This window comes from Sinocyclocheilus anshuiensis, unplaced genomic scaffold (assembly GCF_001515605.1).
Source record: "Sinocyclocheilus anshuiensis isolate Anshui unplaced genomic scaffold, SAMN03320099.WGS_v1.1 scaffold487, whole genome shotgun sequence".
In the NCBI taxonomy this organism is placed as follows: Eukaryota; Metazoa; Chordata; class Actinopteri; order Cypriniformes; family Cyprinidae; genus Sinocyclocheilus; species Sinocyclocheilus anshuiensis.
The window spans coordinates 1911555-1938093 of NW_015548240.1; the positions used below are offsets into that span (position 1 = coordinate 1911555).

General features: G+C 37.6%; 1 protein-coding gene across 1 annotated transcript in view; it reads right to left on the minus strand.

Moving 5' to 3' along the window:
* Positions 1–26539, minus strand: part of macrod2 (mono-ADP ribosylhydrolase 2) — a 606396-nt gene that overhangs the window by 191270 nt on the left and 388587 nt on the right. Inside the window, exon 6 of the mRNA XM_016442374.1 lies at positions 8422–8543. Coding sequence (XP_016297860.1) covers positions 8422–8543 — 122 coding nt within the window. The remainder of the gene's footprint in view (positions 1–8421; positions 8544–26539) is intronic.

Sequence of the window (26539 nt, forward strand, 5' to 3'; positions counted from 1 at the left end):
CTGAGGCTCGTAATCAGTTAGCCACACCCCGCATGCTAGCTACATGCTTTATTTCCCCCACTATGCCCCTTCATCAGCCTTGATTAGACCGCTGGAGTAAAATGTCACATTTTACATACCTCCATATTTCAGACCAACACCAAACCTGACTATGGCTCCTGGATTGTCGGGGTGAAATGTCAAGGGATGCACCGATGCCCCCACTTTGCAGTTTCACAAATTCGTCACATTCAGAGCTAGGGTGACTATAGAAATCACAAACGAAATCTTCGTTAATACGTGCTAGGCAACCCGAATGCCACAGCCCTAATTGGAGCTAACTGGCTTACTGTTGGCTGTGTTTCTGGATCAGATAAATAGCAAAGACAACACTAAGTGACACCGTGACCTTTTTAAAGCTTCACTCTAATTAACCTTTTAGATGCATGCAGGTGTTTCTATGTAGGGCAGAGGGAACAAACTTGGCCGCATAAGTCTGGAGGGGGCGCATTTTGACTCCGGTGGAGAGCACGGCGTCGCCATTACAGCTGCTCGGGAAAGCGCTGATATTAAAACAATAAACACGAGAGCGTTTCGAGATAAAAAGGTCCTGAAGCAGAGTAATTTTACATCATCATTCAAATCTGCTGCTCATTACCAAAGCTCTCATCTTCACGCATATGGCTTATAGGAAACAAAGCGGCAGGCTGCGTCTCATGCTCTTCCTGATTAAGTTTACCGCAATGTAGTGAGCAGTGTGAGCAAAATAATTAAATTAAAAAAGTTATAATTTCGCTTATTATAGCTCATCGCACGGTTCAATATCCCAGAAAACACTGGAGTGTTCCAGTAAAGAAACATTAAAAGTCGATCAGCGGACACAGAATAAAACAGAGAGTTTATATGGATCTACCCATAAACCCTTCAATACTGTCAAGTTTTATTGCGGTTTGCTTAGCGGTCTTACGATCTGCCAGTGCACACCCACAATAAAAGCTTTATGCCACTCACAGCTATTCCAGAAACAAAGCCGGTGCCACTTACGTACAGTGACAATAATTTATGAGCAAAAGGGGGGAAAGGGCCGGAGAGAAAGTTGCTGCGGGATCCGTTAAGCACATAAATGCACATTAATTAATCACTCGGGGAGCTGAATCCCTGAAAGCGAGAGCAGATGGGGTGGCGGTTTTACATGCGAACATTTAAATGCATAAATTATGAAGTGGCACAATGGTTTTAAGTGCTGTGATAAAACTCTTTAGGGGTCCATTCCTGCACTTGGAGTGTTTATAATATTGTTTTCTGGAGATTTCTGTTGTTGTTGTTACCATAAGCTGGAACATGACTGGACATGTTCATGCAATAAAACATTTCCACAGGCGCTTCGGTACAATGCTGAGTAAAATCATTCAGTTCAATTATTAATTACCTCATGCACGAGTAGGGTTATTAATTATGCATGCCCCTCGAAATGCATCGATTAAGCACCATGTAAATGAGATGGTGTCAGAAATTGCTCCCAAACAGTGAAGGTAATAATATTGCCATTGATTTTCTATCCTCAGACGATTGCATCAAAGAATTAGCTCTCTTATCGCGGTGCACTCGTTCAGGAGTGAAATAGCCTTGATCCAGTCACACCGCATTAGAATTCAGACTTTGAGCTAAATGAAGGAGTGACCAGTCATCACCTGTGATCGCTTTAGCATTAGCCCCATAATGTGGTCAGCCCACCATTTAGCAGTGCTGGCTTTAAAGTGATAGTTCATCCAAAAATGAAAATTCTGTCATTTACTCACCCTTCTGTTGTTTCAAACCTGTATGACTTTCTGTGGAACACAAAATATATTTTGAAAAATGCCTGCAATGAAAGTCAGTGGGGTCTAATGTTGTTTTGGACCCCAGTGACTTTCATTGTATGGACAAAAACAGTTAAAATCTTTATCAAGACATTTATCAAAAGTCATACAGGTTTGGAACAACATTATGGTGGGTAAATGATGACAGAATTCATATTTGAGAAATCCCCTCAAGATTAAACAAAGCCTTTTTTTTCCTCCGGGACAAGGTGTAAAGTCTCTCGACCCTAAATACATAAGAAAATAAGCTGAGGGGTTCCCATCTCCCACCTTTTCATGGACAATACAAGCGTAATGCTACGATTAATGAAATGGTAGTGCTAGGAGCACCTCTATTGTGGAATTGGAGGCCAAAAAATCATCACATCTTACAACACAGAGCCAATGGAAACTTTGAAACTATCTAAAACTGGACATTCAATCTCACCGCACAACACCATCAATCACTCATTCTGCTGGGCTTTCAGTATTTCAATCAACAATTCGTGGTTTTGAGACAATCTAAAAGTAAGCTAGTGCTATGATTACACATCTGTCTGGGAAAAGAGAGGCCACTAAATGCTGCCCGGCTCTTTATTCCTTACGAAATGATAGTAGACCGCCCATGAGTTTGTTTAATGCGTATTTACCAAAATATCTCAATGATGTAGCACTGCGGAAAGCACCTACTCGTGGTTCCCTGTGGGTTTAGAAAACCTGGAGGAGGTCCGTTACTCATGGGACTATTAGCGGTGCAACAAAGACATTTGAGGTATATCGGATATTCATAATGGGCCAAATGTAAGGGGAAAACCCCTCATTGTTTTGTATCTCACTTATTTCCCAGAAATTTTCATAACAGACCGTTTTAGTATGGCGGTTTTGTTCTTTAAAGACAAATAAAGACGGTTGGCAATTTAATAACTCACATAAATGTCATATAATGAGCAAACACACACACACACACACAAAAAAAAATCAATGCGAAATGAGACGATGATGATGTTTTGGGTAAACATAGTTATTTCTCTTTGTAAAAGGTCAAGACCGGAGGGTATGTTATGAGTTTGGGGGAAAACGAATCGCTTTGGAGTGGGGAATGGCTACCAGATGGCGTTGTCCTCACGCAGGAGTGACTTGCTGTTTTTACAGGAGGGGAATGAGAACGGGCTGGCATGGCTAATGAAAACAAGAGACCTATCCACCTAGAGTTGCTTCAGGCATTCAATAAGCCCGTATGGAGATGAGCTGCTCTCTGAGGGGTTGACTATTGAATTGCTATACATGCAAATACATGCACAACTACCTCAATGTATAAAAAGAGAGAGAAAAAACACTATATGAAAAGATCCCAATATCCATATCTCAACCAGATTATGCTAATTTTGTCACATAAAACACCAAGATGGGGGTAAAAAAATAAAAAAATAAATAATAATAATTAGATCCAAGACTTACATAAATAATCATATAAATAATTATTTAAAATAATAAATTGTTTATTTTGTAATTATATTATTATTATTATTATTATTATTATAAATAATAATTTGTTATGAGGAAAGTCACATGACTTTTTTGACTCTCATATAGCAATTTATTTTACTTTTTTCCCTTAATTGTAATAATTGTAAAATAGTTTTTTGATCAAATAAATGCAGCGTTGAGCATAAGAGCCTTTATTCAAAACCATTTAAAGTCTTATCAACCCCAAACTTTTGAACGGTAGAGTAGCTAAACAGCAAGTGTTTTTCATTCTTCCACCAGTGATTTAGGCGCTTCAGGCTTAAAAAAAAAGTCTGACAATTAACAAACTGGTTAATCACAAAGTGTGAATGCTTTATCAGCAGCACTGTCTGCTATGTGGTTCTATTCTCTTTCTGTTCTTCACTGTTATCAAGTCTTCTCTCATCAACAATGGTATAAAAAACCTCTACTGCTTCCCCAAGCTCTCGCTGTCCCAAAATACCCCAGCAAGTGTCGTGCATTTAATGTCTCTTGGCTCTCATACTTATTGACAGAACACTAAAGCAAAACTCCTCCCACCCAGGCCATTCAGACAGTTTTATTATCTTGACTGATTTTGCGATCTGTACTCACCCGTCCCTTTCATTTTACCACAGCACCGCCCATATGAGCACCACTTACGGTGCACATAAGCAGAGGCCTTTGCGGCAGCAATTTTTTTTATCTAGCCAGCCGATCGAGACAAGGGCCACCGTAAATTATCGGTTCTCAGCGCCGTAGAGCATTTTGTGGCTTCATGGGTGCATGGTAAATGCACTTCGCCAGAGCCACAGTTCCCACTATTCCCCATGCTGGCGTTCTGGAGTGCGGTTAGCTCTGCTGATGTCCTCAGACCAGGCGCGGTCACATGTGGCTCCAACGGGCCTCCAGGGGAACGTGACAGATTGCTCACTCGGTCGCAGAAACGAGCCGAGCACAGGAGTGGGAGTGTGTATCCGGGGTTCACATGTGAGCCGTGTGACCAGATATGCTGGATTTTAATCACATTCTCTCACATACACACAGCAGCACACTTCTTTTAAAACACAAAAGTACTAAAAGTAGAATAAGTAGAATAATAAGAGTACGGCATTATATATAGGTATGGTTTGAGTGTGGTTTGAAGAAGTTATGAAGACAAAAAAAAAACTGAAAATCAAAGAAATTCATTACTATTTTTTAAGTATAGAAACTGCAAAATTTAAAAGAAAAAAGTTTAAAAAGCCATAAAGTTTCAAAGTTTGTAGACTTATAGAGAGAGAATAATAGACAGACAGATCGATGCACATATTGTAAATAAAATAAAATAAAAAATATTAGATGAAAAACTTAAACGAAAACTAGAAATGCTGGAAATTGGTAGTTTACAGAAACAAAAGTTTGTTGAAATACTAAAAATTACTAAAATTAAATCTGAAATAAAATCCAATTTTATTTCATAAAAAGGACATAATTAACTACAATTTTAAACTTAAAATAATAAAACATAATATTTAAAAAATAAAATAATGCTAAGTAATAGATCAATAACTCTGAAATGTTACAATCAAACTCATCCTTGCTCTCAAACCCTCACTAGGTTTACTCCGGATCTTTCCCAGTATTAATGTTGAACAGAGCAGAAACAGCAACACCTGACAGAGATGAAGAGTGAGAGTCTTCCATCTCTTGCTCCTGGTCCAAGAAGTGTTAAACCACATTCTGGAGGTTAAGCATCTTGGCTGTGAGAGCTTGTCATTTCTAAAGATGAAGCTCATCCTTTATTCAGCTTCACGGAGCAAACACAGGTGTCATGCTAAACTAATGTGCCCTAAGCTATCGCTTCCAGTAAAACATTACTCATCCCAATCTGCAGGAGTGTTTGTTGGCAAGCGACAAGCGCATCGATGCTTACCTTCTAACCTGTCCTGCAGATAACACACCTGTCTAAATATATTCAGGGTGATACAAATGGTATAAATGATAATGATAAAGAAAACAAGCATTCAGTTCAGCATATGGTGTTCAGAAACAAAACATTACTACTGTAAAACACTACTGAAATCACTAAAGCACTACTACTACTGAAATCACTACTACTAATAATGACAGTAGAGTTTCACTGTAATTCACAAAATTATGTTAATATTATTTTCACAGTTAACTTGCACTCATGTATCCATACAATTTCAACTATGCTTTCAGGAACGAGGGGGGAAAAGCAAGGAAGTGAGGGTCCTCATACTAACATTTCAGCACTGGATTCCTCCTGTCTAAAAATATGTTCACGGGTCCCTATCGCTTGAGATAATCAAGGGGAATTTGTCTGCGCAGCACATGTTCAGATCTCTCTCTGCCTCAGGGGCTGTCTTTGTCAAGGATCCTGTCAAGGATTAGCTCGAGAGCTCATCCAATTCCCATCTTTTGTTGCACGTTTACGTTTTTTTTTTTAAACAGTTTTTCCATTTTTTTCCCTCATGTCTCAAATCCCCTTGCAATTCTCCGGCATCCCACTAGGCGAACCGTTCCTTTTCTAGAAACATCCACTACTCTTCCTTTCTAAGTGACAGATTCTCCAATGAGTTTAGCACTAATCTACCAGGCAAGCGGTCTGGAACCTTGATAATTTCACCATTTGCGACTAACACTAAATGTGTGCATACACTAAAGCACTCGAGCATAACGGCTAGCAAAACTCACCGGACAGACATCAGTCAATCAAAACGGGCAGCAATAATCTGTAGCAGCTGTCTAAACATGTCCCACCGTAGAGCACTGTTTCACGTCAATATGTGAACTACTGAATAAATAAATAGAGAAGGGAAGCTAAATACATGTGTGGAATGTGCATGTAAGAGAGCGGGTACTGTAACGGGAAAGAAATATAGAGTGAAGGATGCACGGCCCCTTTACTGGCTTCTCCTGTTCTACCTAATGAGGCCTGTAAGAATCTCTGGGCTATGCTTTGGGAGTAAATATATATCCCAAACCCCCCAGACTCATTCATGACCTTCTATGTGGGTTGCAGCGGTGAAGGTCTGTGTACGCCATAAGATAAATCCAAGTAAACAGAATCGCTAATTAGCACTTAACTCCCAGTCACTCGTGGCAGGCATGCGCAATTCTCGCAACCGGAAGTGAATCCATGCAACCTTAACCACGACATTCCAACCTTGTAATGATGATAAAGCCAGACCTCTCCATCCTCACTGTGAGATTAAAGCGGTTCATCAAGTGCCGAAGTTAGCGATTTGTCCCGCAAAGACGGTCTCATCATGGCTAATTGTGAGAGATCCTCTCAGGGGCCTCTGCTGGTCTGGATAGAGGAGCTGATTGGTCTGTCTCGTGCACGGCCCCTCTGGTTGTGGCCACAATGGATTAAAGCAGATCCATAACTCATGCGCACCAGATGGTGGAGATAGGGTCAGCAGCTGGAACAGCGCACGATCAGACTCTACGTCTTTCCAGTCCAAAGCTGCTGGTCTTTAGCCAGCTTCATTAAAGCCTGAGGTTGTCTGGTAATTTACAGAGCTGAGAAACAATCTGAACATAGTTGCAATATGGAAAATATGAGCCTTATCCATTCCAGCTGTTTCAATGGCTGTAAGACATACAGTGTGCATGGTTCTTTAAAAGCTAGAGAGCAAACTAACGCCTTTGTTATGACTTACTAAGAATAAAAAATCCATTTCCTTCCATGACTTCATGGGAAATGTTTTGCCAGTTAGTTGGCAATAATTGACCCTGACACTTAAATATAAATGAAAAAGCTAATCAAACTCAGTAATTGCACTCAAAATAAAGTGATGTAACTAAAATTGTTCTGATCCAATGTTCCTAAGCAATAATTAAGATGTCACCAAAAAACGAGCATCATGATGATAATTAACAGACTTCAATTAAAACATACTGTTGACAGAACCATGACAAGAAAAAATAACACCGCAATATATTAACAACGCACTAAAAATGTTTTTGACTATTGTTTTAGGTATTCCAATCATAGTCAATAATGCTGGGAACTGACCTGTTTGAACACACCTGTAAAGTCCTATACAGTATATAAAGCATTATTTTTGAGATACACTCTTTCTGTAACAATACACTAAAACATGGACAACGGATAGCTAAATGGATTACCAAAGCATAAAAAATACACAAAATTACTGTTCAATTGTGCGCTCAGGAATGTTTGAATATTTGGCTTAATTTTGCATTTTCTCAACAAAATGTTATTTTCAATTGCTACGATTATGGTTTCTCAGTTTTAGAGCAAAGTTAAAATGAAAAATAATGATGAAACGGAAGTAGTGATAGATCTCTGTAATGTGCAATGGACTACTGATTAAGAAAAAAGTATGACTGGGACTTGATGCTAAGCATCGGTTGATTATTGAATGGAAGTAGATCAGCTGAATGTGAGTTTGAGGTAGATTAAGGTAAAAAGAGATTGGGTTTTAGAGAGAGTACCAAAGAGTATTGTGCCATTTCACCAGAAGACACTGAGATTTTAAAAAAAGGCCAAAAGAATGTAAAAATAAAAATGACACATGCTTGATGAATTATTCACAATAAGATCAGTAACATGCATTTATAAAATAGAAGCACTGAATATGAAATGATGAAATATTTAAGGACATTTAAGAAATATTTTCATCAAAAGACAAAGACTGTCTAAAACAAAACAAAGCATGTAAAAATCACCCAAGTGTGAATTACGTTCAACATCTGGCTTTAGATCTGCTTTATGTTACAAAATGTGAGAATTAATGCTGCAACAACAACAAGAGCAACTGTTAGTCACTGAGGAGGGCATGATAGCACAACCACTAAAACCCTTATGGAAACCAACAGAAAATGTTGCCTGTTTGTATCTTTATTAAAATTTTTTCCTCAGGCCCTGCTGAAAGGCTGTGTTGCAACCATCCAACGATCGACAAAAAATGTGCAAACAAGGGAGCATGTCTTACAGCAACATCACGATTGTACAATCATCTTCAAAACTGTTATTTTGCTGACTTCAAGATTTCAAAACACGGTCTTGAAAGCATCAACTGAGTCACAGAGTTGCTTGTCTGAAGTGGACTGTTTGTAATGTCTTAAAGGCTTTTATACTCACCACAGATCTCAAGTTATTGTCCTTCATCAGCTTGAGGGAGTATTTGTAGCATGATTCGAGGTCATCTCTTTGGGACTGGCCCACATTTCCTCTGGCGATTGGGCCGACAGTATGGATCACATCTGAAAGAAGAAAAAAGCAGAGTGGTTTATGTCTATACATTGTCAAAAACTTAAAGCTCTGTGTGTATAATTCATAATGTAAATACGTGCAACTGTAGATAACACACACTTTCAATTAAAACTGTGACACTGCTTAACACCAGGACAAATCCCACGACAAACAACAACAAAACAAAGCTTCCTGTCAGATCTTCAAAGGCAAGTCATACAAGAGAATGACATATAGAACTGTTTCAGAACTGCCGAGGATCATGGGAACGCACCCGCACATTCCCAATTCTACTGGGTACAAAACAGCTTATATTTCTGCAACATTATCATGCTACCAAAACAAGAGTCAACCAACAATGACAAGAACAACAATGGCACAAAGGGGCTGACTTGAACAAGCCAAAAAACTGCCCAAAATCAAGTACATTTATTCAGTTAATGAAATGGAAGAGCAGATAGAAAATCAATTACTCCATCCTTTTATCCTATCTATTCATACATTCATATCTGCTCGTAGCCCCCCTCCTGCTGCTTGTGCATAGTAATGTGTTGGTTGTCAGTCAGCATGAGGCTGGTCTGAGGCGAGAAGGCTGAGGGAAGCAGGCTGGTTTAATTAAATCATTGCCGTGATGACAGGGGAGTTGAGGAAGCTGCGCATGAGTCTGAGAGAGAAATAAAGTAGCCCTTCCTGTCTGACTCCTCCAGGCCCTGGACGGTGGGCGGCAGTGGGCAATTAATAACAATAAACAGGTCGCATTGCAAGTCCTGTTCACGCTGCCTTTGTGGCCCTCGCTTCTTTTACAATCAGCATTTTACAGCAGACAAGCAACAAGACAACTTCACAGAGAACTCATTATTATTAGCTGTGCATTTGAGATATTACCAGCATTTCTAATTGTGAGAAACAGGGAAATATTAATGGTTTTGGTTAGTGATATTTTGTCAGCTGCTCTGTTTCTCTTCATGCTGTGTCACACTGATTAGCCCCGATCATACTGAAATCTCATTGGTCCAAACTATGCTGTACATAACTGTATATTAAATACCAAGTATGTTCTGATTGGCTGCTATTGTTCCACACAACACACTTGTTAAACAATTTAACTCATGTCTGGTCAGCACACTACTTTAGCCCCAGCTCTCAGAATAGTACTGGAAGTTTGCTAGTTAGTGAACACAACAGTGCATCATAAAATACAATAAGCAACTAATTTGGTACATTCCAGAATTCTGGGTTCTCTATCAACATCTGTGATTGAAATCACAGATTATTTGCAGAGGAAAGTCTTACAAGATGTATATCTGAGCATGTACAGTAAGTACCTGCTGTCATAATAGCCAGATCTTCTTTTCTTAGCTTACAGACATGATGCAAATGGACAAGGACGAAAGAGCCTGAAATATCCTGCTAATTCAGACCCAATCTAAATATAAATGTGCTGGCACAATAACTCATTTCTAATGCCAAATTAGAGAAAACAGAGAAATCGTCTGAGTACTGTACCTTTTAAATACATTTAAATCTAAGACAAATTTAAAGTGACAAAATGCAGAAAGAATGAAGGAAAGTACAATCTGGCAGTCAAGATGATAGATAGATAGATAGATAGATAGATAGATAGATAGATAGATAGATAGATAGATAGATAGATGATTAGACATGATTTTCTCTCTATTGTTTATTATAACATCATGTTTTTTGTACACAGCTCTGTCTTTTGTACACAGTTAACATAACTAAAGATCAGCTGTTAATGCTGTCATGGTGAATGCACAGAGACTGTCACATGTAAATATTGCCCTTTGCCGCACACATATGTTCAGCTAAAGTCTGTGTACAGAAAGGATCGGGAACGAGGAAGCGTGTTTGCTTTATTCAGGCAAAGATTTCTATCTTTAGTGGTTCGGCAAATGAGAGCTGGGAGTGTGAGGAGGGAGTTTGAGTGCTTTTCTCATTACATAATCCTGTTCTTTATGAATAAAAGCTTGGTCAATTATTGATGTGTTCTCACCAGTTGTCATTTCTATCTACCAATGACAAGCTGCCTTTCAGGGTGTACACAGATAGACACATTTCAATAGCTTCTGTCACTCTCTCTCGCTCTTAAAATAGGACATTTCTAAGGAAGACATCATGCAGACAGTGTTATGGAAGACACATAATGCTTATGCAAATTGGAATAGAAACTTCACTCTATTCACTCGGTCACCTTAAAGCACAAAATTCACAAACCTCACTTAAAGGGTTAGTTCACCCCAAAATGAAAACTCTGTCATTAATTACTCACCCTCATGTCGTTCCAAAACCATAAGACCTTCGTTCATCTTCAGAACACGAATCAAGATATTTTTGATGAAATGTGAGAGCTCTCAGACCCTGCATAGACAGCAACGCAACTGTAATGTTCTGATTCTAGATGATTCTAGATGAACGAAGGTCTTACGGGTTTGGAACGACATGAGGGTGAGTAATTAATGACAGAATTTTCATTTTTGGGTGAACTATCCCTTTAATGGCCTATTAAAGATTAATAAGGTAGGCTATGCGCTTTTAATTTGACATCCCTTGCAATGCAGTATTTGCATCGTTGATTATCTACAGAAAATCTCAGTATGAAATGGAGGTCGTTTGGGAACTCTCCCAAGAGAGAAATCAAGACATTTCATTTATTTTTCTTCACTCAGAACAGCATACCGTGTGCTGTTTTGAGGCTTACAACACTTATATCACATAATGACAATGAGACAAGACAATACTCGCAGCAGTGATCTCTAGGGTCATGGCTACATCAGCAGTGTTGCTTAAACAGCATGCTGTCCAGGGTGTGTGTGTGTGTGTTCTGGCCGTTAGTGTGGCCTCTTAATGAGGCTGTAACTATATGAAATATCATCTCTCCCCATACCAGCAGGACCCGGCTAGCATGATGGGACCATAATGTAGCCTGCACCCAGTTGTTTTCTATGCATAATACATGAACCTCTGGACCACTGGAGCAACAACTCTTCAATTAGAGGATGGAGGACCAGAACAGACCATTTATAAATTCATGAAACTAAAGCTATAGTCGTACAACGTGTGCATGATATCTACACATGTATAAATAATGAAGAGGTCATTTGTTTTTTTCTCCATTTTTGTTTTACAAGATGGGCGTCCAGGGGAACAAGTATGCACTTTCTTGTTTAAAAAAAAAAATGCAACATATACACAACATATGGCATGGCAGCAAGATAGGGGGTCTGCATTATATTAGAGACATATAAATAATCAAAAAGCAATTTTATTTCTTTTATTATAAAAAATTAAAATAAAACCTCAAACCTCTGCTGCAAAAAAAAAAAACCTTCCATAAAGTATTGATTTATCATTAACATTCATCTACAACAAGACATGACTGAAACAACAGTAAAAACAGCCCGAAAAAATATTGGCTTGACTATGAGATTAGACAATGCTGAGATGAAAACAATCATTACTTTTACTTATGCATGAATGAGGGCATGTTGACAAAAGATTATCATTATTCTTGCTTGGCTAGCTTCAGAATGAATAAATGCAAATGTGCACTAAGAAGACACTTTTATGATGGCCTGTTTCTATTCTATGCATTCACCTGGCAAACAAACAGCACCCAGGAGAATATGTATGTTTGGAGGAGACATTAAAAACAACAACAACAACAATGATTGACAAGTGATGTTTCCCTTCATATCCCTGAAGATTTTCACTCCTAACAATCTCAGCTCTCTCAGCTGAGAAGAGGATCACTGGTTCATATAACTTTACTATACTAAACACATAGGTGTTATGTGAATACAAATGCAATTAGAGGAGCATGGGACAAATTAGACCCTTTCACACAAGTAAAGAGTTCATGGTTTGATAATCACCAATAATCATGGTTGGAAAAGTGCGCTATTGTGCAAACCGTTGTCGAGTATTTGAAAAAGGGACCATCCAAATGAGCAAAAACATGGACAGATCAACCTTTGAATTCACAGAAAGTGTGTTTATGTATGTGTTCAGGGTTACTGGCGGGTCATGGATTGTGCTTTAGTAAGGAAGTCCACTATGCCCTGGAGATAAACTGGCAATCATAACCTGTAGCTGATGAGCTTCCCCATCTGCCTTTTTTTCTACTTATCTACTGTAATTTCCCACTTGAGGCACTGAGGTGGTCGTATAATTCACCTCATAAAGATATTTAGCCAGCTAGACTGACCAGCACTCACAAGTGAGGATGGAGAGGGGGCAGGAGGGGCATTATTCTGAGCGATACCTGTGATTGTTTTTTTACGGTTCTGTTTGTGGGAAGTGTTTTCTCACTATGGTTGTGTTTCGAGTGCTGACCGCTGAATGAACCCCGTGAAGATACACGTTTAACAGTGATTGCAGTATCTCTCGCTATTAACAATTGCTATGTTTCCATGAACTGCAGTAATCCGGTGTTTGGCTTAATTAATACAGTTTAATATTTATATAGTGTTGTCAAATTCGCGTGTTAATGCAGGTGATTAATTTTTCCAGTTTAATGGCATTAAAAATAGTCAACGCAAGGGCGGAGCTATGGTTGGCCACCCCACTCACAACTGCTGCTACTGTGTCTTTTTTCTTGACAAGAATTGCGTTTTATTTACGACCACATCAAGCAGGAGACTTTTCAGACACAATACACAATTTTGCCTCAGCGACAGGAGCTAGTCAAACGAGTGCGGAAACGGTACAGGTGACGAGGCAGCTTCAGTAGAACAACAGTGAACTGCGGTCAGATGAGATGTTGTCAGGCCATATGTCAGCAAAAACTAATTTTCCTGTCCTGTCAGTCGTTAAACTGTGCTCGTAGCACAGTGGGTGGTGTTTATCATTTCATATTAAAGTGTGAATAAAACTATGAGCATGCGTGTCAGATCCGCGTCACGTTCAGCAGCGGCAGCTCTTAAAGTAATAGCAGCCAAATAACCTAATAGCCCAGCTGCTGTTATGTCTGTTAATCAAAGAACAAACAAAAAATAATTTTGAATTTAGTGTTTGATAAATGTATTCATTTTCTGTATATTTCCTACTTGCTGAAGGGCACAGGTAAATATGATCTATTATAATGAGTTTATGTGAAGACTGATTTAAGTTCACTTAAATTAGAAGTTATTTTTTAAAGTCTAATAAATGTTAAAATTGATAGCTCTCAATTATACTGTAATGTTAGTATAGTCAACATTACATACAGTCAATGGTTAAATATTAGGGAAAAATAACTATTTCCTAGAGACGTCAATAGTATTGGTATCAGTTATACTCACCTTCAGTCTTAAAAAAAAAAAAAAGATGCCATTAAACAAATATTAAAAATATACTGTCTTTACGTTGTTTCTATGTTAATTTGATGATTTAATGTGAAATTATTGAAATATAAAAGTATATTTATAAACTTTAATGTTAGGTGGGATTAATCGCGATGTGTATATACACACACATTACAATGATCAAAAGTAACAGTAGAGACATTGACAATGTAACACAAGATTTCGGTTTTAAATAAATGCTGCTCCTTGGAACTTTCTTCTACTCATCAAAGAATCCAAATAATAAGAAGAAATAATGTTTGAGCATCAAATCAGCATATTATTATGATTTCTGGAGGATAATGTGACACTGAAATCTAGAATAATGGTTCCTTAAAATTCAGACTTTGCAATTGCAGGAAGAAAAGATATAGTTTGTGCAATCCCTTGTCAAAATGTTCAATTTGAAAGAAACAGTCATGTAAAACAGTTCTTTTCTGGGGTTTTAGAAGAACCCCCAAGTGTTGATTTTATACTGATTATTGAAGTCCATGTAACCATAACAATTCTTAATATCGTCTTGCATGTCTGTGGTCTACATACTTACTATTCTATTCATGTGCTGGCCACAAATCGATGCGCACAGATAATGTGACTTGTAACGTGGAACCATGCATATTAATACCGAATAATAAAGGTGCATGCAACTATTGTTCAGGCTTCCCTCTCCACACATTAGCTGTAGCATAAAATAAATGGCGTTGTTTGGATTGGACTAAAGCGTTCAAACATCCGCCATAGCTTAATCATGCAAATGAACACAGCTTCGCTTATAACATCTTTTGTGTAAAGGGGACATACCTCCTTTTTTCTCAGCTCTGTTATTATACGCTGTTCTTTAGCCAGGCAGAATTTCATTTGCATAGATTTCAACACCCAAATAGCTGGTAATAAATAAATAATTGAGCGAAGAAAACACAGACACATACAGAGCAACTCTGTCATCTCAAGCTTGTCAAAGCTTGAAAGAAGTGAGAATGGAAAGGAGGGGAAATGTCTCTGTACAGCCGTCAAGAATTATTTTTACAGGAAGAGCAGATAAGACCGTTCAAAAAAGGAGAGGCTCACTAGGTGTGGCGAGCAATCGCCCTCAGGAATATGTGTCTGGCCCGCACCTCAACTCAATCAACAGGAATAATGGATACAATCACTTCACAATGAGTCTGTCAAGGGCACTTACATAAGAGAATGGGCCCAGGGAGGGCGGAAGGCATGGGCTCTGAATATGGATGCCTTTTTGCTCACTTTACTCGACCGACCTCTCAAGCATTTCTTCTCTTCAACGCCTCGTTCTAATCAAGCGAGCTGAGAGACTGTTTTATATGCGTCGGCCAACCTTGAGGACAGAGGTGCGGGCAGCAGGGATTTATCTTATTTCAACGGACACAAGCCGCCGCCCATGGGCTACCGTCAACAGCCATTAATAATGAAAAGCAGGGTCTCCCGGTGCTACTCTCGGAGGGCCGACTTCCACTCCTTTTCTTGCTGGAAACTCTGTGGGGAGGATGGAAACCTAAAAAGATATGGTTTCAACATGCTAGCATTGCGCTCGGTTTATCTCAAGGCATTATATCTGGTTTTAACATGTATGCTAACAGCACCGTCAGACTGAAACCTGAACCACATGTTTTGTTAATACTTACGATGATAATGCAAGCCATCCGGGCTTTTTGAAAACATCGTCTGAGATCGATTTAACATTCGCGTATTGGCTCCTTTGATGTGTGAATTTAACCTAAATGAAAGCCAAAGCAAACCGAGAAGTTTTGGAAGAAAAAGAAAGTGAGGTGGGTGAGAACTTCGGCAGGAGGGCCTCCCGTCCGTCGCTTTGATGGGCTATGTTTTATAAAGCTCTTTAGGGGCAGGACAGATCGCTCGTTCGGCACAGCCCCGTTCCCACGTTTCCTCTTTTACCGCTGCAGTGTGCGACAGGTACGGCAGCTGGCGTAGGGATTGATCATGAGGTACATCAAACGTCACCTTCAAACAGCCGGCTTGGGGGGGACTAGCGCGGCTTCTGTTCTTACAGCCCCTCTACAGCAAATGATGCTCCACCAAAGGGATGCGCACACATCAAAGAGACGAGACACCTTATTTAGATGTGCGAGCTGCTTTGGCAGAATTTACACATGGCCTATTGATTGCTATTTCTAGACTTTCCCACATAAATATTGTTCTCTGGTCTGAAAACATTGTCAACAGGCAGATTAAAGGAATCATTCTCCTAGAAATGAACATTCTGTCATGAATTACTTTTCAAAACAATGTTATTTTTTCCATAAAACACACAGACACACAACAATAACAGTTCATAGTGACCACCGGCTACAAAGTTTGTTTGTTTTTTCCCCCCACATTTGGTCAATTCGACTTCTGTATTATAGTCTTCTGAAGCCAAACAATAGTTCTGTGTGATGAAATTGATAGAAATCTGTCATTATTCACTATGGCTCAGGTTGGATGTCAACAGCATCTTTTTTTTTTTCGTTAGTGTCTAGTAGCCAAACATCATGGTGTTAAGAATGCACCAAAGGTGCCATATTTGATTTGAGGGCTGTTTAAAAGTTAATAGTGACTTGAATTTCAGATAAAGATTTCATATGACTTCAGAAGAGCCAGAATATACAGTATGATTCAAAGGTTTGAGGTCAGTTTGAGTTTTTTTATTTTATTTTATTTTATTTTTTAGGAAATGAACAATTATTTACTAAGGAAACATTACATTGATCAAAGGTAAATGCTGTTCTTTCGAAATTTATATTCATCAAAGAATCCTGAAAAAACATATCATGGTTTCCACAAAAATATTAAGCATGAATTATTAAGCAGCAATTGTTTTCAACATTGATAATAAGAAATCAGTATATTAGAATGATTTCTGAAGGATCATGTGACACTGAAGAAAGTTTTTGTCACAGGAATAAATTTCATTACATTATATTTCATTATAAAATTTCATTATATTTTCATCATAATAAAATAGAAAACAGTTATTTAAAATTGCAATAATATTACGGTTTTTGCTTGTTTAAAAAAAATAAAATAATAATAAATCTTACCAACCTCAAACTTCTGAACAGTAGTGCATCTTGCACAACTTGAATGAACTATTGTTATTATTTTCTTTTTTTGATTTTGACAGCATGTGGTCACTATGAACAGAACTGAAAAAAAAATCTATGAAGGTTAAAAAAATAAATAAATGAATAAATAAAAATGTACAATAAAAAAAGGTCCTTTTTGTATTCTGTGGAAGAACAAAATACAGAATTGGGAGAACTATTCCTTCAAAGAAAGGCTGAAAGATCAGATTTTTCTACATTCTGTAATTAACATTTTAAACTCCTAGTCCTTTATCATACAACATAACTTTTCAGATATTCTGAACTCCTTTTCTTTTGCCGTTAGTTGGGCATGGTAAATAATTAAGCTCAGTGCTTGTTTTGATGACCTCCATGTCTCTTTTTTTTATGACAATTGTGGTTAGGGACTGCGGCGACTCTGGGGCCCGGGTCCCCTGATGAACTAGAGCACACTTCTGAAAGAATGAGAGTCAAGACTAATTAAGATATCCCAACAGCAGATTAAACAATGCACTTCCACTGAATCCACAACACAGACTCCGCCTGCAACCTTGTGCTTGGGAGCAGACAGATAAAAGCTCAGAAGAAACACAGCATCTTGTGGCAGGCGACAGTGATGCAGCAATAAGAAACAATAAACGCACTGAAAAACAAAGGATTTTGTGGAGCGAACAATACTTTGGCACGTTAACACAACTTCTTACATTTTACACTATCATTACTTTTAAGAGGGCACCTGCTCATTCATCGTGGTGCATTTAAAGCTTAATTAATTTAGGAGAGAAATGAGGCTCAGATGATGGATTGGAAAGGCAAAATTAGATCTATTAGAATTCAGAGGAACTGGCAGACAATAATCAAAGTACTTTCATCCTACTTGGTGCAATTATCTTTGCACTTAAGAATCAACAAAGCACGTAATGACTTTCGATACAAGTTGTGAGGTGAAGTCAGCCGTAACGGCACATAATGGGTTAACAGAGAGACTGCTAACTTGCTGACTGGATTGTTGGGGTAATAACTGAGAGAAGCGCACACACTCTCTTTGATAAAACTTTACTTTGTATCTCTGTTCAAGCATTTTAGGAACCACAAAGAAACTTCTACAGCGGAAAAACCTATTCACCGTGTTCACGTCTACACGAAGTAATTTCTGAGTCAACAAAAGGATTTTCTCACAGCATGAAACCATTGCATTTTTCAGAATTTTTTTTTCTTTTTCTATTAACTCTCAAATGGTCAATCCAAGCCATATGCAGGACCTGATTTGTAAAACTGACTGTGAAGCTAAGTCAACTGAAGCACTACATATGGTTAATAAGAGCTAATCTGAGCAACAAATAAAAAAGGATAGTAGATGTACTGTAGCATTTACCAGTGCCATTGCAGAAATGAACAAATGAGTAGTATTCAAAATGGTCATGAGATCTCAACATGGCATCCCCCATGACTGAATACTCCTTATTTTAAAGTAAAAAATACAATAAAAATTAAATTAAATTAAATTAAATGTATTTTCATTGGTTATTTTGGCTGTTAAATCTATTACATCTGATCTCAGCGTTTTAGGACTGCACATATTTTGGCCATGACATCAGACAGTTGATCTCTTAAAGGAAGATGAGAAGCTTAGTTTTTCCTAAATAGCTGGGCTTTAATGGCAGATTTCTTCAGCAGAATGGATTAGGTATGACAGCTCATGTAAGGCTTTCCATGTTAAACCATGGAATGGTTGACCTGAATCAAGGAAGAGGTTAAATGTTGCCATGTGCTGTATGAGCATACTGCCAACCACTCAGCGCTCTGTATCCTCTAAAACAGACACTGCATTTCCTTTACTTAACATCCTGATTGTGAAGCAGAAATCAATGAACCTGCAAGATTGACTTTTATTAATGCAAATAATCATGCCTAAATCCTGATATAGATACATACTCAAAAGGTATTGTTAGACCATTTTACTGCCATTTTATGCAGGAACAGAATTTGAGGCACAGATCTGTAACAGCCATTTATTTCTTTAATATCTTTCAAAACAAATCACTTACCACAACGCAGATGTGGTTGTTTATATAAGCTGCAGCCAGACTGCAATTAGCACCTTCAAAAACGAACAACCCCTCAGAAAATTAAGAGTATTTTAAAAATCACAGTTGCAAAATGATTCAGAACAGTAACGCTCCATGCAAAGACTCGTGCACATGAGCAGCGTGACAGTCGTACACACACAGATAAGTGTATTGATTTGATGCAGAATGGAAGATGGGTGTGTAAAATGGTGTGAAACATGAAATAATACCATGCATGAGCAGATGTGACAGCTAGTCCCATCTTTCACACTTAAAATAGACAGCCGGCTCAACACTGACGAGACGAGTATTATTATTGATTGCCAGTCAATCATCATAACATAAAAAATACATATCTGACACGTGGCATTCATAAATCTATTCATTTGAGTGGTTAACGCTGTTAAGAAAAATATATAATATAAAATATAAATATAATAATAAAATTATATTTACTATAATAATATTTAATAAAATATTTGTAAAAATATAGATAAAAAAGTATATATTTATATGTTTTTTCCCCCAAAATATATTAAAACTCCACTTCAAAATTTTCAGTTACAGTCTAGTTTAAAACAAGCCGGCAGGCAGGAGATGGCACTGGTGCACGCAGGACCGGTGGGTTGTCCTTATAATTTGCTTCATGGATGAGTGGTAATAGAATTCAGCATAATCAGCCATGGGGTCCGACTCCTCTACCTACCCCTATCAGGCAGGCTGGTTTCACACAGCTGTGAGTGAATAAAGCTAACAGGAGGGAGGACGGAGCCTTGTGGGGCTCAAGCAGTTAAAACAAGCCCCGCTTCTGCCTTGCCCACAGGGGCGGCACTATACCCACTCACTGGAAAGACAGTCTCTCTCCGCCGTTATGCACTTAGCTGCCACTTGCGTGTTTGTTATCAAAGATTACAAGACGAAAACGAACACACCCACTCAGGCCCAACCTGATCAAACCCTTGTTGTCATGGTGACAGAGTTCTGTCGCGGTTCCTTGTTGATTGAAGCTCTTGCTTAAGAAATCATCCTTTTTATTCTTATTGGTGCATGTAGAATTTGTAAAGTAAATGGCAATTACTCTAATATGGACACAGTTGTTAGTGCGTTAATTTATGCTTCTTTCAAAAGGGATTAGGGTTTTCCTTAATGATAATTCATGGACCTGGATTAGAAGCGAGAACAAAGGTGTGGGGGATTTTCAAAAGAGCTGGAACACTCAAAGGAAAATCTATTACGTTTATGACCATTTAGCATCATGCCAATTTGACTAAATTTAATCAGAAGAGATGCTGTTTAGACTACTACTGCAAGCAGCAGGAGAAAATACAAGTACTAAACTCTCATACTATTAGCATGAGTTCACAATCGAGTATATATACTATGCTTGAACAGAGACATGCTTTCTTCTGTGGAACACAACATAAGATGTTTAGCACAATGCTCAAGCTGCTCTTTTCCACACATGAAAACGAAAAGTGATCAGAAACAGCAGTGGTCAACATTCACTTTCACTGTACAGACTTAATTTATCCAATTTAATCGCCCCTAAACATCACAAAAAAAGCTTATCACATAACACTTTTCAGTCCTGTCCTTTTTAAAATGAATGTTGTTGCCCATAAAAAGCTAAAATGCAGACTGCAATGTGCTAAAATGTCTATTATAAACCTTTTAAATGCATTAGTCTATGCATTATCACTATTATTCATTAACCTCCTACATTTGCTTTCAGTCAGTTTTATGTTACTGCTGTGTTTAGCTGATATATTTAATCTCGTAGTTTTTTGTTATGCTGACTGTCTGGTGTCTGGTTACATTAATATATTTTATATTAATGTTTGGTGCCTTGTGTTCCGCAATGTCAAGTTCACTCTATTTAACCACTAACAACATCGCCTGTGTCTGTCTCTCTCATTAACTTCCTTCCCATATCTCCTCTGAATATCAAAATCAATACTGTCCAGAGCAAGAAGTAGTGAACGAGAGAGAGAGAGATAGAGAGAGAGAGAAGGGAAGATCAAGGCCACTAATAGAATAGCAACTTCTCTCACTACTCCAGACTGTCTGTGCATATTCACATCATAACACTTCACTGAGGTCCCCCAACACTTCACATACAAGCCAGACAGTTTGCCTTCCAGCAATATCACTGTAGTCCCAGTGATACTTGACAAGAATACTGTACTGCACGACATTCATTCTTGAGGGCACAGCGAATTCAGTCCCATATCGTCTTTTGGTGTGACTCGGTGTCTAGAGGTTCAGCAGGTCAGGAAACAGAAATGGCACATGTAATAAAAGCAATGAGAGACGGGATGTGTGATTGTGGCATCTGTTCAGTTCTTTCAAATAGTGTCTGTGCACTATTTGAAATAAGTCAACAATATCGCCAAAAATTAAGAGTCCCCAACAGTAGTGCGTGTATTTGTTTTTTTTTGAAAGGTTGCACCACTGAACTGCTTCCATGAGTCACTATACTGGACAAAAGTGAAGTGGAACACATTTCAAAAATCAGGTCAGACATGTTTACCCCCAAAATATTTTACCAAGCCACCTGTTAATTAGTGGCGGGGTGAAACACGTTGATGTAATGGCGCTTTTCCACTGCGTGGTACGACTATTTTGGTGACGAGCCGTACCGTGCCGTACCATGCATTGGAAAAGTGCCATAAGTGTTGAGTAATTGTGGGATGCGACTGCCAAAACGCTAATCTGCATGGACGAATAAAGAACTTTTCCTAGTCCTGTTGAGACAGGGGCATTATCATAAATAAACAGGCAGAGACGAGGGCCGTCTGCGTTTGAGATTAGTACAGGAAGAGGACTCTGCTACAACAAGCTGTTCTGGAAAAAGCACTCCCAACGGACCACGAGGCTAATGAGGGAACACAAAGACTGCGAGTCTATGCCTTTAAGCCCACCAAAGCATTTGAGAGACAGAGGACAAGACTCTTGTGCAAAGAAAAAAAAAAAAGTTACGTGTTTATTATTTCGACACCAGACTGGTGGTAATGAGCTGTCTGGAATTGTCAAAGTATTTACATTACCGGTCAAAGTGTGGAATAATTTTTGAAAAAAAGTCTCTTATGCTCACTAGTGCTGCATTTATTTGATCAAAATACAGTGAAAATAGTAAAACTGCAAAATATAATCACAAAGAACTGTTTTCTATTTTAATATCTTTTGAAATGAAATTTGTGATGGCAAAGTTGAACTTTCAGCATAATTTTTCTGGTCTTTAGTGTCACATAATCCTTCAGAAATCATTCTAATACGCTGATCTGGTGTTCAAGAAACTTCTTATTATCAATGTTGAAAACTGTTGTGCTGCAGTATTTGTGAAAAACATGACACTTTTTTTCAGGATTTGTTGATGAATAGAAAGTTCAGAAAAAAAAGATATATTTGAAATAGAAATCTTTTTTGTAATACTGTATTGTAAATGTCATTACTGTCACTTTTGATCAATTTAATGTGTACTAGATCTATCTATCTATCTATCTATCTATCTATCTATCTATCTATCTATCTATCCAATTTTGAATGGTAGAGTATCAGTTTTCACAACAGTTTATAACACAAATTACATATTAAAATATAAGAGTTCATTTAAACTGTAATAGTATTTCACAACAGTACTATTTTTTACTGTATTTGGGGTTAAATAAATGCAGCCTTGGTGAGTATAAGAGACTTCTTTCAAAAACATAAAAAATGTTATTTTTCCTAAATTTTGAGCGGTAGCGTACATATATAGTTTACACACATATATTTACACATTCATGGACGTGTCCACTAAATTAATTAAGGTCATTCTAATCAATCTTATGAACAAAAACATTTTCTGTTCTGCAAACATTTTTAGCAATGGTTTCCTGTGCAAAACTCACCAGCACAATCCTAGGGTGTTGCGGGTGGTTGCCAGGGCATTGCTATGCAGTTGCTAAGATGTTCTAAACTGTTTCTAAGGTTTTGCAGGGTGGTTGCAATCAATCAATAAATAAAGCCCACCTCCAAGTTTTCAATAATATTCTATGATAAGCACACGGTCCTGCAGCAGCTGTTGGAGTGGCACTGATCAGACTGTCCACAGGGAGACACTGCCTGCACAGAAACACCCCCAGCACATCAAATATTTACCATTACTAAACACTGACTGCTCCTCCACCAGCCCTCACTCTAAAACAACTACTCAACACTAACATTAGTGAGCTGATAAATAGCATGCTGAAACTGGATTAAATACACTTTACTACAACCACAAACACTGTGTTTTGTTGCTCTCTGAGAATATAACCATCTTTCTTTAAGTGCAGTGCATCCTGGGGGATATGACTTTGATAACTCTTTGATAGAACATTATTCAATAGACCAGTTTAAATGTAGAAAAGTGATAATTGTTTAATTAACAAATGAAATGAATTGTGAAGTTGCCTTTTAATTTTCATAGCCTTTAATAGATTTAATGTGGCGGAGTCTGAAACCGAGTGGAGCGGATCCTGTTTTAACAGGAAGCTGCCGTATAAATGTCAGAGAGCATGAAACTGTCACCCTGCTAATGGTTTAATTCTTTGTTTTTCCACCCCCCTGTAGCCTCAACAAACAAGAGTTTAATAATGCAAATGACGTCAATATTTCAGTTAGGATGAATGTCGTCATTTTTGCAATGATCGGTTATTAACATGCCTTATGATACCTTGATAAAATGAGTCGCCTGCATTAATGGTGGACTGTAGCCATAATCAGGAGGATAAAAGAGAAGATTAATTTAACTGTCTACTGAGCAAATCAAGAAAAGAATCCACCTAAAGAAACATGATACTGTTTTCAGCATTCCTCACACACAACCTCCTTTGTTTCACCAAACCCTTTAATTAAAGAAAATTATCAACCATTTTAAGTAATGAAAGAGAGGGATAGCCAGAGAGTGACTAGGTAAATGTCCAACTTAAGAGTTATTTGCCTAAAATAAATGTAACAATGAATAATATAAATATGAATAAATGTAATAAGTTAAAAATATTATTTATTCTTTTTTAATAATAATACAAATTGAAACTAACCATGACAAAAACATGTAGGTTTTCTCTTCGTTCCCTTCAGTTGGTGGTACACGCCTGAAATGAATAGTGCTGAAAAGCATTGTGAATCTGAGAAATAGGTGACCCGATCCTTGAATAAAACATGTGCGTGCACGCTTACATGCTTATTCCATTATCTTGCTCACCAGCAACAAGCTGAGCATGAACTGTGACAGCTCTGGACACACCATACCGCAAAATATTCCACAAAAGCTATAATCACTGGGTTAATTTATATTTATAAAATTTGTAGATTGATAGTCATCAGATGAAGTAAGCAAACAGACATTTTAATAAGTATATATAGTCCAAAAAAATAAACTGAAGTGAGAAACACTGGCACCACTAGGACTGGCAGATTTATCTAAGATTCTCAAAACTTTTCAGTCTTTTGACAATATTAAACATTTTATTGATTGTTATGCATTTGTTCTAAATTGACTGTAAAGTGTGATTTTTTTCATCAGAGGAACCGTTTTAAAAATGTATTTAAAAATTCATTACAATAATTTTGTAATGAAAGAACTAAAATAGAATTAAAGAACTAAAATCTAATTAAAATAAAGCATGTTAAGACATGACGTTTTCCATTGTCACTAAATGAACAAGAATTATATTGAATTATTTTAATTTATTTGAACAAACTATACTTTTTTCTCTGAAGGACATGGTGTGCATTTGTGCTTTTTTACTATGAACCAAAATAACAATCAATTATAAACAGCCATGTTTGCCTACATACATTTTTAAAGGAATGTTGGCACAAACAAAATAAGAACAGATTCATAAAAGTTAAACTTAGTAGCTCTAACAGTTTTTTTCTACTAGTTGTGCAATTGTAGCTCACCAGAAAATAATCATGAAAACATTGTGAATAAACCATATATCACTCAGCTCTGTTCCAGAAACTTCCATGCAATTTTATTATTTTTCTTGACTTGTTTTCACTTATTCCTGTTTTACAGTCTCACTGGGCTTCTGCTTGTTTGAAAAGATCATTACTTTTGCAATTTCATTTGGAACCACTAGAGCTGACATTCTTAAAGTGTTACTGTTGACCAAAACAAGGGCACAATGTGAATATTCAGTGGAGTAAAACCAGTGAAATCAAGTTATCGGTCTCCATTTGTTCACTCTCGCTTCTTGCAGAAATACAGGGTCTTTCTCTGACATCAGCCAAATACAGTATATTTATATAACTTCCAATCTTATGTTTTGTGTTTCAATTTGGTAGCGCTGTGGGTTGTTGGGCTCTCTGCTCGGTGTGTCAGTGTTGGCCACTAAAGCTCACTGCTCTGTAAATGATCATGCTGCGATGCCACGGCCACTTCTGATCACACACGGGGATGGCAAGACAGAAATCTGCTCTGGCCCGCGGCTCTCTGAGAATGAGAGATTGAATTTAACAACATTGACGGGGTTTTGCACAGTGACTTGTTAATATTCTTTTCTGTTGTGAATTCAGTGGCTGAACTTATGGGTTTTGGGAGTGAGGTGTTCAGACAAATCTGTCTTTCAGTTTATTATGGTGTTACTGAGGCCTCACAAACCTATTTATATTTCCTTGTGATACTTTTTATCCAGTTAACACTGTAAAACGTTAATAAAACATCATAAATATTCAGAGAATATTAAGCAAATTCAGGTCGCCATTCAGTAAACATGGTTCCTCGCTTGTGTAAGAAACCCAGCTGTGGAAGGCTGATGAGACAGAAGAAGCTCTTTTCACTCAATAAATTAGCAGCCATTTCAATTAAGATGCTCTAAATGCTGAATTGATGGAGGAAGATGCGGCTGGTCCAAAGATTAACGCGAGCCATTACTCAACAAAACGTGCCACACGCCTGAAACATTTAGCTAACGCCAGCAATTAAAGGATGTGTAAATCGCTTTCTGGCTGAGAACTGAGAACCTTACAGTAAATCTTTTCAATATATTCTTAAGAAAATTATATCATCAACAGCTTTGAATAGAATTAAAGGGATGGTTCACACAAAAATTAAAAGGGTCATAATTTGACGTTTCAAAACGTACATTTGGAACAAGAAAAGAGATGTTTTGCAGGATGTTTATGCTGCTCTTAGCAATAAAACAGAAACATATAGTGACTATGGGTTGTCAAACTTCAAAATGACGAAGCAATTATTATTATTTTTTTTTACTGAAAAGACACAAACCTGGCATGACATGTTTAAAAATGAGATTTAAGAACAGTCATATGGACTATTTTATTTATGTATTTATTTTTTATCCTGTCCTATCACTATATTCTTTGGTTATACACTATTGTTCACAAGTTTGGGGTTAGTAAGATTTATTTCATTATTTAATCATTTATGTTTTTTTTGTTTTTTTTTTAACAAATTAATACTTTTATTTAGCAAGGATGCACTGATTTAATCAAAATTGGCAGTATATACTTTTATTGCAAA